Source organism: Grammomys surdaster, unplaced genomic scaffold (genome assembly GCF_004785775.1).
Source record: "Grammomys surdaster isolate TR1022 unplaced genomic scaffold, NIH_TR_1.0 338, whole genome shotgun sequence".
Classification (NCBI taxonomy): Eukaryota; Metazoa; Chordata; class Mammalia; order Rodentia; family Muridae; genus Grammomys; species Grammomys surdaster.
The window spans coordinates 3575946-3589497 of record NW_021604757.1 but is presented as its reverse complement, the minus strand read 5'-3'; the positions used below and the strand labels follow the sequence as shown (position 1 = coordinate 3589497).

The 13552-nt window shown below is 45.1% G+C and overlaps 2 protein-coding genes across 3 annotated transcripts in view; one reads left to right on the top strand and one right to left on the bottom strand.

The window, feature by feature from the left end:
* Kbtbd4 (kelch repeat and BTB domain containing 4) overlaps positions 1-3427 on the top strand; it is a 5991-nt gene extending 2564 nt beyond the window's left edge. For both annotated transcript variants that reach the window (XM_028778479.1, XM_028778478.1), the window contains exons 3-4: positions 392-498; positions 1869-3427. In XM_028778479.1, coding sequence (XP_028634312.1) covers positions 392-498; positions 1869-2729 — 968 coding nt within the window. In that variant the 3' untranslated portion in view covers positions 2730-3427. The remainder of the gene's footprint in view (positions 1-391; positions 499-1868) is intronic.
* Positions 3428-3579: 152 nt separating this feature from the next.
* Positions 3580-10560, bottom strand: Ptpmt1 (protein tyrosine phosphatase mitochondrial 1). The gene is made up of 4 exons (XM_028778481.1): positions 10136-10560; positions 9963-10043; positions 6822-7013; positions 3580-4179 (listed from the first exon to the last, which is right to left on the bottom strand). The coding sequence occupies exons 1-4, from the start codon at positions 10511-10513 to the stop codon at positions 4045-4047; spliced, it is 786 nt and encodes a 261-aa protein (XP_028634314.1). The 5' UTR covers positions 10514-10560; the 3' UTR covers positions 3580-4044.
* Positions 10561-13552: the final 2992 nt, after the last annotated feature.

Sequence of the window (13552 nt, the reverse complement as noted above, 5' to 3'; positions counted from 1 at the left end):
GCCTCTGCCTCTGCCTCTGCCTCTGCCTCTGCCTCTGCCTCTGCCTCCCAAATGCCAGGATTAAAAGCATGCTCTCCTACAGCCAGCTGTGGTTCAAGTCTTGAGAGCCCCTTTAAGATTGCCATTGATGAGACTGGATAGATGGCTTAGTGGTTAAAAGCACTTGTTGTTCTTGCACTTGTACTTACAGAGGACCATGGTTCAATTCCCATCAGGAACACCAGTTCCAGGGCATCTGATGCCATCTTCTGACCATCATGGATACTAGGCATATGTGTGGTGCAGATATATGCAGACAAAACATACACATACAAAATATTTTTTAAAAAAATCAATAAAACAAAACCCAGTAATATTGCCGTTGGCTGTGTTCTTCCTTTGGCTCTCACAGATGGGGTTCCATGTTCCCAGAATCCAACAGAGGCAATAGAAGCTTGGATCAATTTCAATAAAGAAGAAAGAGAGGCTTTTGCAGAGTCACTCAGGACTAGCTTGAAGGTAAGGCACATTTTATTCTTAAGGATTGGGTGGCATAATCTCTGCATTCCAGCCCTCAGTGGCCTTCTCTCTATTTTGGCAGGGGGAAATGTGTATCTTTTGGTATATGTGTGGGGGTCAGAAGACAACATGCAGAAGTCAGTTCTCTCCTTCTACTATGTGTGTCACAAGGATCAAACTTAGGTCTTCAGGCTTGGGGCAAGAAAATTTACTGCTGAACTATCTCACTAGCGTGGCCTGGCCTGGCCTGGCGTGTGTGTGTGTGTGTGTGTGTGTGTGTGTGTGTGTGTAGATGTGGATATGCAGACTATAAGCTATCAGAGGTTTTCCTCTGCTACTCTTTTTCTTATTGCCTTAAGTCAGTGTCTCTAACTGAAGTTTACCATTGGCTAGGCTGGCTCACTAGTCAGCAAATTCCCAGGATCCACTTTTCTCTGCTCCCTCAAAGCTGGAGTTACAGGCATGTCTAACTATGTCCAACTTATTACATAGATGCTAGAGATTTTGTGGGGATGCTCGGGTCCTCATGCTTGTACAGCAAGTGCCCTTACCCCGAGCCATCTTCCAAGCATCTGACCTGCCTCTTTTGATAGCCACTGATTAGTTACTAGCTTGAAGTTACTAAGAACTGGGGAGTTGGATGTTTTTTCTGGTCCCACAAGCCATCTGTCTGTGACCTTCTAAGTTCATAGAGCTTTTGCTATCTTCTCTGATGCTATCTTTTGAAAGACCTGCTTTCATCATTGAGTTAACCAATTCTAGCCAGATGTGGTGGTTTAACAGATGGGGAGGTGTACATGAAAGTGGGAGGATTCAACTCAGCTACATAGTTAGTTCAAGGCCAGCATAGGGTATATAAGATGTAGTTCAGCCTGGCAGTGGTGGCGCACGCCTTTAATCCCAGCACTTGGGAGGCAGAGGCAGGCGGATTTCTGAGTTAGAGGCTGGCCTGATCTACAGAGTGAGTTCCAGGATAGCCAGGGCTATACAGACAAACCCTGTCTTGAAAAACAAAAACAAACAAACAAAAAAAGATATAGTTCAGTTGCTAAGATGTAGGATGCTTGCTTTGTGTCATGAAGTTCTGGGTTTAATTTCTAACACTGAAAAACAAAAGCAGTGAGATGTACATCCTATAATCCCCCTTAGAGGCTGATGCAGGAGAATCTAAGTATAAACAGTTTGTGCTACACAGCAAGATCTTGTTTGAATAAATATATAAATAACTTAAATTGCAAGGATGAACAAAACAGATTCTCTGACCCTGCACATCAAGGGAAAGTCAGGACATGAGGCCTGGACCTTCAAGGATACCTGTCTTAGTAGAGTCTTCACATGAGCTGATGTGAGAATTTCAATTTTGCCAACAGGAAATTGGGGAGAATGTGCACATTTACCTGATCGGGAAGGAGTCATCTCGCACCCACTCATTGGCTGTGTCCTTGCACTGTGCAGAAGATGACTCCATCAGTGTAAGTGGCCAAAACAGCTTGTGCCACCAAATCACTGCAGCCTGCAAGCATGGCGGCGACCTGTATGTAGTGGGAGGGTCCATCCCACGACGCATGTGGAAATGTAACAATGCCACTGTTGACTGGGAGTGGTGTGCTCCTTTGCCCCGGGACCGCCTCCAGCATACCCTAGTATCTGTGCCTGGGAAAGACGCCATATACTCACTGGGTGGCAAGACACTTCAGGATACCCTTTCGAATGCAGTCATCTACTATCGGGTAGGTGATAACGTGTGGACAGAGACAACTCAGTTAGAGGTGGCCGTATCTGGGGCCGCTGGTGCCAACCTCAATGGAATCATCTACTTACTAGGGGGTGAGGAGAATGATCTAGACTTCTTTACCAAACCTTCCCGACTTATCCAGTGCTTTGACACAGAAACTGACAAGTGCCATGTGAAGCCCTATGTACTGCCCTTTGCAGGCCGCATGCATGCAGCAGTGCATAAAGATCTGGTGTTTATTGTGGCTGAGGGGGACTCTCTAGTGTGCTATAATCCCCTTCTAGACAGCTTCACCCGGCTCTGTCTTCCTGAGGCCTGGAGCTCTGCTCCATCCCTCTGGAAGATTGCCAGCTGTAATGGAAGCATTTACGTCTTCAGGGACCGATATAAGAAGGGAGATGCCAACACCTATAAGCTCGACCCTGCCACTTCAGCTGTAACTGTCACAAGAGGCATTAAGGTGCTGCTTACTAACTTGCAGTTTGTGTTGGCCTAAAACAGTGATGACAAGAACAGCTGACTCCTTTGCCCTCCCCTTGTCATGTATCCCCAGTCAAATCTGAAGTCCCCCAGTTCAGAGTAATGTGTTAGTTTGGGCATCCATGAGGAAGGCAGCGCCTCAGCTCACCCCGAGGCTCATGGGGTGCTGTGTGTGGGGCTTTTCACACTGCTGCTGCTTGAACTCTGCCATTACCCCCTGTGATCCTGTGCCTCATTTCAGACTGCTTAGAGCCAGCCTCTTCTCAGACTTAGGCACAGCCTCCCTTACCAGATCAGTGTTAAAAAGAAGCACCTTGGTTCCCACGCAGGAAGACAGAGGCCCATTCCTTTTGTCTATAGCCCGCAAAGGGGCTAGTTGTCACTTTTCCACAAAGAATTAAGTATGAGAGTTTTCCTTCAGGATTTGGATGGGACAGTGGACTAAGCTAAAAATGTACTTCACCAGCAAGAATCAACTGTAGAATTCAGGATGTTCCTTCAAATGTTTTTTCATCTATCTGTTAGGAAAAGAAACTCTGGTTGGATTTTTGGCTTATACAAACAGATAAGCCAGAAAGTAGAAACAATTGTTTCTGATTAATAGCAGAAACTGTTTTCCAGACTCAAACATAAAACAGTCTCTGGTCTTTTAAGGCTCTAAGCTAAATAAAGAGTTAGAAACTGTTCATACAAATAAACATTTTTGAAATGATATGTGTGTCTCTGTTGACTACTAAATGGGTGACTTCTGAAGGGAAACTAATTGTGGATTTCTTCCTTCCTGACTCAGCAATCCTGCCTGCACCCCATACATCCTTTAACATTCTGATCTCTCCCCCAGAAGTGTGAGGGGAGTCCCACGGGGCCAGGGAAAAAAAGATTATTTTTATTTTTGGAACTGCTAGGGACCAAATTCAGGGCCTTATACATGCTGGGCAAGCATTTTGCCAAGTCATACAATTAAAATTTGGATTCTGACAGTAACAAAGAACAGATCTAGATACTTATTTCCTTTTCTAGCATTAAATGTCTTTGATTTACAGTGTTGTTACACATATTAGAAGCACAATAGATTTCTGTTAAAATTAATATTTCCATATCCCTGTCAAAGAAAATAAGATTTAGCCAGACAATCTTGTTCTCTGTAGCCATCCAAGTGTTATTTCAGGAAGGAAGGCAAAGGAGGCACATTATCTACAACTCAGCACATTTGCAGTGTGGTTGGTTTAAGCTGCTTTGTCCTGTAAACTTGTTACTGTATCTCAGGGCGATCCAAGTTCTTTGTCATCCACAGACTTCATACTCTTATCAGCATGAGGGATAATCAGTAGTTAGTTCTTTGCTGCCCTTGCAGCAATCTCCTTGTGGAACTCTTTGAGAACTTCCAGCTGGCTGGGCCTGATGGAGATGTGTGACCGGATTTTGGCGATAGCTTCTATAGCCTCCTCTGGGCTCCAGTTGTGTACCTGAAGTACAAGGTTAGAAAATCAGCCAAGAAAAGGAGGAGCAGGTGCTGAAGGACTCTCAGAATTAAGTTGTAAAAAGATTTGGGCTGGCAAGGTAGCTCAGTGGATACAAGTACTTGCTGTCAAGCCTGACAACCATAACCAAAAGTTTGGTCCCAGGAATTCACATGATAAGATGAGAGAATTAACTCCTGCAAGTTGTCTTCTGACTCCACGTGAGTGCCAAGGTGCAGACATGCCCACATGCACTTGCACATATAAAGAAATAATGTATAATCAATTTTCTTCAAGTAGACGAAGACTCCATAGTAGAGGGTTTTGAAAATCATGCTCCATCTGGGCTAAGAGGTACAGGCCTGTAAACCCAGTTACTCAGGAAGTTGAGGCAGGAGACCTACGACTTCACAGCTTGTGTGAGTTATAGTTCAAAGCCAGCCCAGCTGACTTAACTAAAACCATGTTTTAGTAAAAATGATGCCCAGGATATAGCTCAGTGGTAGAGCATTTGGTTAACATGCTTAATTAAATCACTTGGGTTCAATGCCCAGAACTAAAAAAGGGAAGGAAAAAAAAATTGTTCCTTTGCTGGGTGTGGTATGCTGGAGGATCACATGAGCACAGGAGTTCTAGAGTTTGTGACCAGCCAGACCAACATCAGATACCTTGTCAGAGAACAAAAGGACAGGTCTCATGAGAGCACTTTTAACTACCTCAATCAGCAAATCCTACATCCCACATGAAGCTGAAACTCCAGATTTTCTAGGTCTACTCTGTCAGGTGTTTGTTTGTTTTTAACTCGTTTTTGAGCTAGGATTTTTTTTTTTAAATATTTATTTATTTATTTTATTGATGAGTACAGTGTAGCTGTCTTTAGACACACCAGAAGAGGGCATCCAATCTCATTACAGATGGTTGTGAGCCACCATGTGGTTGCTGGGATTTGAACTCAGGACCTCTAGAAGAGCAGTCAGTGCTCTTAACCGCTGAGCCATCTCTCCAGCCCTTGAGCTAGGATTTTAATAATTTCTAATATGTATATATTTATTTCTAGAAGTAGGTATAGTTCAGTGGTTAAATGCTAGCCAGGCTTGAAGGAAGCATATGGGTTCTAGTCCTGACACCAAGTACACTGGGTGCCCTGATACACTGTAACTTGGGAGGGGAGGCAGGAGGATCAGAAGTTTAAGGTCATGCTCACTGACATAATTGACTTTGAGGCTAGCCTATAATTCAGGAGACTTTGACACGAAATACACAAAAACTTCTGTTTTCCTGCAATTCATCACCATAGCTAAGAAAATGAACACTTTTTTAGGATGCACACTGATTTAGAACTCAACAGTATTAAAACAAACAGCTCTAGCCTGTTGGGTCAAATCTCATTTAGACCAAAATACACTCTTGAGATTACTTCCAGCAGATTTTTTTTTTCTTCATGGTCTTTTTTGAGACACAGTCTCACTATATCTACTTGGTTGTTCTGGAACTCATGCTATGCAGAGCAGTTGGCTTTAAACTCAAAGAGATCCATTGTTTCCACTTCCAAAATGCAGGAGTTACAGATGAACACCACCACACCCAACTTTCAGCAGAATCTTTATGATAAGCATTGGTATCATAAGTCACACATAGTCCATATTAACAGGGCTGGGCTGGTTCTTATATTTCCTTAAATTACCTACTTGACTGAAAATACTATGCAAGAACCAGACTAATGGCCACAAATGAGTCACCTGGAAAGGGATAATGGACTATAAAGCATTTGCTTTTAAAGCATCCCACTTGGCAATAATTCTTTTTCCCCCCTGTATCAGGGAATAAAGTCAGGGCTTCATACATGCTAGGCAGGCACTCTACCACTGAGCAAAGTCCCCAGCTGTGTACACATAAAATAAGAAAATACGGTAAAACAACAAAAACGAATGTCAGAGCTTTATCGTGAAATGCCATAAAACCAGAAGTGATCAGCAATATATCTATAACACTAAGTGCTCTGACCTGCTATTTTGGGCCTTGAGCTGAATAGCCCGGTATCTAAGGATATCCTGGAACTTCATCCTCCCAGCTCCATCTCCCATGTGAGGTCCTCAGTTTGTGCTGCATGCACTCTGGGCAAGCACTCTACTATTGAATTAGCCCCTGCCATGCTATTTAAACTAGGCCAGGTATGGTGGTCCACTCCTGTGATCCCAGCACTCAGGAGGCAGAGGCAGGAGGATTGCTGCAAGCCTCAGTTCTATAGCCTAGTCTCCACTATGAATTCCAGACCAGTCAGGGCTATAAAACAATACACTATCTCAAACAAACAAAAAATAAGGCTCTTTCAGTCTTCTGTGGGGCCTTTTTTTTAAGGCCTGTGTAAGCAAGCACTTTGACATACCTTCTCATTTAAGTTTCCTGTCACATTTAAGCTAAAGAAACAATATCAGAGAGGAGAACTCACATTTATCTATCCTGACTAGTAAGAGGAGGACCAGATCAGCTGGCCTGTGCACAAAGCATGGCTGTTTTACGTGACACCATACCACCTTCTGACAGCCTAGAAGTGGGTTATGGCTCTCTCCAGCAAGGCCTGCCAGTAAACAATAGTATGGAACTTCTGGAAAGCTATACCAACACTACTGCAGTGTTACTTTTCCTACCTGAATCAGATAGGCTGCCACCATTGTGGCACTTCTGGATCGACCAGCCTTACAGTGCACATAGACACACTGACCCAGTGACTGGTACTTGAGAGCAAACTGGACTCCTCTGTGGAGATTGTCCAAGGTGGGGACTCCAGTCATGTCAACTGTGCTGAGCCGTAGCTGCTCAACTCCTGCTTTCTTCCATTCCTAGAACCAGAACAGAAAGGAAAGGAAAAATCAAAGAAGCTTGAGGTGAATGGTGTGAAGAGGAGGTCCCAAGCAGCAACACAGCAAGTAAGTTCCAGGGTTTACTCTCCGAAAACAGAAATTCCGTTAAAGCAGATCACCTTCCACTAAGCAGACATGCTGCTATTAGAACTATATCCAAATATTCTTTAGCTGCTTGGATCTTTAGTTCTTTTATTTGCTCCATAAAATCTGCTGTGGGTCTGGAGAGACAGTTCAGCAGCTAAGAGCACTTACTGCTCTTGGAGGAGAGTTCAGTTTCTAGCACCCCCACTGGGAGGCTTATAACCATCTCTAAGCACCCACCCACTTAGTTAGGTGTGGTAGCAAACATTAACTCCAGCACTTGGGAGGCATAGGTGCAGGATCTCTATGAATTTGAGTCTACATAATAAGTTCCAGACCAGCCAGAAACCAAAACACCACCACAACAAAAGTAAGTTTTAAAAAATTCAGCTGCAAAAGTTAGGGGGCTGAGGATGTAGGTGAATGGTGTAGTGCCTGCCAAGGGAGCCCCGGCCATCCCCACTTAAAATAACATGACGAAGCTGTGGTTCACCTTAGTTAGGTCTGGTACAGTGGTCCAGCTGCATATAATCACTGGTAAACATATATTTTACCATTAGTGCATAAATATTTTTGCCACTTTTTTCAGGGGTACATAGTAAAAGAAATAGGATTATTTTTAAGTTAAAACAACATACTTTAGACAAAAGTGGGGGGCTCATGCCTCAAACCTCAAGGCTAGGATGCTGTGTGTGGAGTTCAGGGGTCGTCTAAGCTACAGAATAAAGACTCCCTTCAGCCTTAAAAAACAAAACAAAATAAAATAAAAAAAAAAACTTACCTGGTTTTGTGTGACATTATTTAAGAGACTAGAGAAATGAAATAAAGCCTTTTTTTTTTTTTTTCGAGACAGGGTTTCTCTGTGTAGTTCTGGCTATCCTGGAACTCACTCTGTAGACCAGGCTGGCCTCGAAATCAGAAATCCGCCTGCCTCTGCCTCTCTCCCAAGTGCTGGGATTTTTGATATATTAGACAACAGTGTTTCTGCTTTAAGACTGCAAATACACTCTAGCTACTTTTATTAGCTTCTTTGTTGTTGTTTTTTAAGTAAGGTTTCCTATAACCCAGGATGACCTCAGTTCTCACTATGTAGCCAAGGATGCCTGTGAGCTGATGTTCCTGCCTCCACTTCCTAAGTGCTGAAATTATAGGTGTGAGCCTCCATGTTCCTTGCTATTTTTAGCAAACCCCTGCAACTTAATGACTGCATGTAGGCCAGTTTAATCCCACCAATCAAATTCACAGAACCCTAAGGCACATTTTTGCTTGTATACCAATTGAACTAGAACCACTTTCAGAGTCGTTAAATATGCAGATAAATCCTGGGTCAGAGTACCAGGGTTGAGGGGGAGGGTGTGGGGGTGGGGGTGGCTGGAGGCTGCCAGAAGATCCTTAAGCATATTCAAATGTGACTGCAGAGATGTCTTTTCTCTAGGCTAGTGGGATGGGAAAGCTCCATCTTACAAAAGACAGCGCCTGATATGCCAAGCCTTGTCTGTATGGCTTTAGTGACCCCTCAGTTTGATCACATCAGTGAGTATTAACTCTGATAGCTAATGACCCCTTGAGACCTGTGACAAAATTTTGGGAAGTTCCAGGAACAATGGTGTTCTTTTTTTTTTTTTTTTTTTTCTATAAAGGACCTTATATACCATACTCCAGGTTAGCCTCGAACTCCTGTGTGGCTCAGGATGAGCTTGACTATCTGATCCTAGGGTATTGCTTCTAGGGTGTTGGGACATAGGCCCTGTGCCACAACCACACCTTGTCTCATTCTGCACTGAGCTTCATGTATACTAGGCAAGCAGTTCATCAACTGAAATCCATCCCCAGCCCACTCTGCAGGTTTTCAATGATAGCTATTAACATAGTATATATAATAAGGGGTGCTCATCTTTTATACTTTTATTTGGGGCAGGGGTTTCAAGATAGGATTTCATTATGTAGCTCTGGCTGACCTCAAACTCACTATGTAGCTCAAACTAGCCTCAAACTCACAGAGATATGCCTGCCTCTGTCTCCAGAGTGCTGGGGTTAAAAGTGTGCACCACTATGCCTGGCAGGGAGGGGGTATGATTTTCTTATTTGTGATTTTGTTTTTAGTCACAGACTCATGTAGCCCAGGCTGGCCTCCACCTCACTACACACTGTGGCTGGTCTCAAGTTCTTGATCTTCTCACCTTCACTCACGAAGAGCTAACAAAACAGGTAAGAGTCACACTCTCTCTTAAACAAATGCTTTTCTTACAGTTGGCCTTCATCTCCAAAACTAACAGTTGCCTAATTCAAAGTTGATGCTAAAATATGTGTTGAAATTAATGGAAGCAGCAAGGCACACTGTAGTAGTCAGGGTTCTCTAGGTCAACTCCCCGAGCCAAGCACATTCAAACCACCACACACATAAATCACAATTTTAGTTACTGAAGCACAAATACAAGATAGGTGTATTAGCACATGCCTGTAGTCTCAGTACTTGGAAAGTGGAGGCAGGAGAATCAGATCAGGACTTAAGACCCCTGTCTCAAAATAAACAAACAAACAAAGGAAAAGTGGCATATACATGTACAATTTGTGCATGAAGAACTGTACCCCCATCCCGATTTTGAAGCAAGACTTCTTTGTGTCCTGACTAGCACAGAGCTCACTACATACACCAAGCTGGCCTGGAACTTCCAACGACCCTTCTTCTTGCCTGAGCCACCCACAACGGGTTAGCTCGCTCTTTTCAGACAGTGTCTCGGACACTAGTCTAGGAGACAAGGTCACCCACAGGGTCCTTCCCCTGGCTTCTCCAGCTTTCACAGGCCCGAGTACTGGGCCAGGCCAAAGGGCCCGGGTCTTTACCTTCGAGGTGTTGCACAGGAATCTGGTCTCGTACTCCTCGTTCATAGTGATCACACCGTGCACATTCTCGTCCTGTACCAGCTGCCGAGGCAAAGAGGGGGCTCAGCGAGGGCCGCGGGGCGCACGCCGCGGCCCTGGGCCCGCTCCCGGCCCAGCCCGGCGGCCTGTCTCACCCGGCGCGTCATGCTCCTCAGCGGCAGCGCGCCCAGCAACACTGTGTGGTCGATGCGGTGGTACCAGTCGCGGTGCGCCGGGCCGCGCACCGTCCCCCGGAACACTGTGTAGAGCAGCGTCGGGTAGAAGAGCACCCGGGCCAGGCCGGCCTCCAGCCACGCGGACGCCGCCATCCCGCCCCACCCCGCCAAGCGTAGTGGCGAGCCGCCCCACCCCGCCAGGCGCAGCGGCCAGCCACCGGCCTCGGGGCTCGCGGCCAGCCACCGCGAGAAGGACGCGAAGGACGAGAGCTGAGGGCTGCCTGATTCCTCCCGACTCTCCGCAGCTGAGTCCCCGCAGTCCAGGCCAGGCCCGGGAGATCCCGGGACAGGAACCATGGCTCCAAAGGAGAGGCGCCGCGAGGGGTGGGGTGGGGGGAGTGGAACAGCAACGATAGGGTGAAACTGTGACCCTGCCTAGGGAACAGGGACCGCTCTCCAACCCCTGACCTCAGGGAGGGGCCGTGACCCTCGAGCGCACCCATCACCAAGGAGGAGACTGGGCAGAGAGGCTTCTCTAAACAGGGGATGCCCTGGAGGACCCGGGTCTGGGTGTATGAAGAGCTACAGTTGACAGGAACTGCTCTTGGGAGAGCAGGGAACTTGAACCTAAGCGGTGGTCTACTGTCTTGTCTAGTCAGTCTGTCAGTCAGTCAGTCTGTCTGTCTGTCTGTCTGTCTGTCTGTCTGTGTCTCTGTCTCTGTCTCTCTGTCTCCCTCCCTCCCTTTTCCTTCCTTCCCCCTTCCCCTCCCCCCTCCCCTTTCCTCTCCTTCCCCCTCCCCCCTCTTTTTTTGAGACCAGATCACACTATGTATCCCTAAATGCCTTATATTGGCTATGTAGCTAGAACAGCCAAGGCACACAAAGAAACCATGTCTCAAAAAACCCAATATGTGTATGTGGGAGGTGTGTGTGTGTGTGTGTGTGTGTGTGTGTAATGGGTGCTTTGCCCGCCTCTATGTCTGGGCATCACCTGGGTCAAAGTCCAAGGAGGCCAAAAAGGATGTTGGAACTTATGGGGCTGGAGTGTGATTGGAGGGACAGGAATACCTCTGAGAGAATGCTGGAAATCAAACCAGGGTCTCTGGAAGAGTAGCCAGTCCTCTTAGCTGCTTAACCATTTCTCTAGCCACAAGAGAATAGTCTTAACAAGTATCTGCTGCTTTTTCCCTCCTTTTTGGTTTTGGATTTGGGTTATTTATTTGTTTGTTTTTCAAGATAGGGTTTTTCTGTGTAGTCCTGGCTGTACTAGAACTCTCTCTGTAGACCAGGTTGGCCTGGAACTCAAGAAATTCACCTGTCTGTGCCTCCTGAGTTCTGCGATTAAAGGCATGCGCTACCACTGTCTGACTTCTTTTTCCTCCTTTTTAAAAAGACGTATATTTTATCTCTATCAAAGAAATACTCATCATATTAGGCGAGAAAGAGGTTGAGAGGAGTTAGGAGGAGGGGGGATGAATTTTATCAAAGTACAGTAATATGTGTATAAGATTCTCAAAGAATTAATAAGTATTAAATTAAAAATGGAAAGTCTGGAGAGATGGCTCAGAGGTTAAGAGCACTGACTGCTCGTCCAGTGGTCCCAAGGTCAATTCCCAGCAACCACATGGTGGCTCACAACCATCTGTAATAGGATCTGATGTCTTCTGGTGTGTCTGAAGACAGCTACAGTGACCTCAGATAAATAAAATAAATAAATCATTAAAAAAAAAAGGAAAGGGCTGGAGAGATGGCTCAGTGATTAAGAGCACTGACTGCTCTTCCAGAGGTCCTGAGTTCATATCCCAGCAACCACATGGTGGCTCACAACCATCGGTAATGAGATTGGATGCCCTCTTCTGGTGTGTCTGAAGACAGCTACAGTGTACTCATAAATAAAATAAAATAAATAAATCATTAAAAAAAAAGGAAAGTATAGTAAGAATTGAGTCGGGCATTGTGGTGGCACACCCCTTAATCCCAGCACTCAGGAGGCAGAGGCAGGTAGATCTCTGAGTTAAAAACCAGCCTGGTCTACATAGAGAGTTCCAGGACAGCCAGGGCTCCACAGAGAAACCCTGTCTCGAAAAACCAAAAAAAAAAAAAAAGAGTTCCAGGGCAGATGTCTGTCTCAAAAATAAATAAATAAATAAATAAATAAATAAATAAATGATCCAATAGTACTATTATATCTTTTTTTTGAGAGAGAAAGAATGTGGCTCAAGGAGGCCGAGAGAGGCTATCGGGTCCCCTAGAACAGGAGTTACTGACATTGTAGCCTTCCATGTGGGTGCTGGGAACTAACCCCCACTTTTCTCCAAGAGTAGCGAGTGCTCTTAAGTGTTAATCCATCCCTCTAGTCATTGTAGTAAATTGGACTGAACTCTAGCAATCGTTCTTTGTCAGCCCTCTTAAAGCTGGGGTCACTTGCACACCACCATGTCTGACTCCTCTTCAGTGGGGACATCCTTTTAGTGCCATCTTGAGATATGGTTCATAAGCCACATGATGTACCTGCACCTGCTTTCACATTTATTTTTGTGTGTTGGATCAGGGAGCATGCTTGGCAGAACATAACTTGTAGGAGTCTGTTCTCTTTTACCATGTGGGTTCCAAGGATGGAACTCAGCTTGTCAGTGTTGGCAGCAAACACCTTATCCCCTGAGACATCCTGCCAGCTTCAATTTACTCTTTAATATGTACAATTCAATGAGTATTAATATACTCTTGGGGTTGTATCATCAGCTCTGTGCAGTTTTAGGACATTTTCATCTTCAAAGGAACTCTTACACACATTAGCAATCATACCTAATTCCTCCATCGGCTGGCAACCACTAACCTACTTCTGTGGATTTGTCTATTCTGGGCATATACATGGGTCCAAGAAACATGTAGTCTATGTATATTCAAATGTAAGTAAAGGTTATTGTAATAATCTTTGTTCTTGTTTTCTCTTTTTACTATTTTACTTATTCACTTTACATTCTGCTCACTGTCTTCTCCCAGTCACCCCCTCTCCCACAATTCTTGCCCCATTCTCCCTCCCCATTTTTTTTTTTTTTTGAGACAGGGTTTCTCTGTGTAACCCTAGCTGTCCTAGAACTCAGAAGGTAGACCAGGGCTAGCCTTGAACTCACAGAAATTCACCTGCCTCTGCGTCCTGAGCTGGGATTAATTGTTCATGGAGTGTGCTACCATGCCCACCTGAGATTCTTTTTTTTTGTTGTTGTTGTTTTTGTTTTTTGAGACAGGGTTTCTCTGTGTAGTCCTGGCTGTCCTGGAACTCACGCTGTACACCAGGCTGGTCTCGAACTCAGAAATCTGCCTGCCTCTGCCTCCCAAGTGCTGGGATTAAAGGCATGAGCCACCACGCCTGGCCCCACCTGAGATTCTTACAGT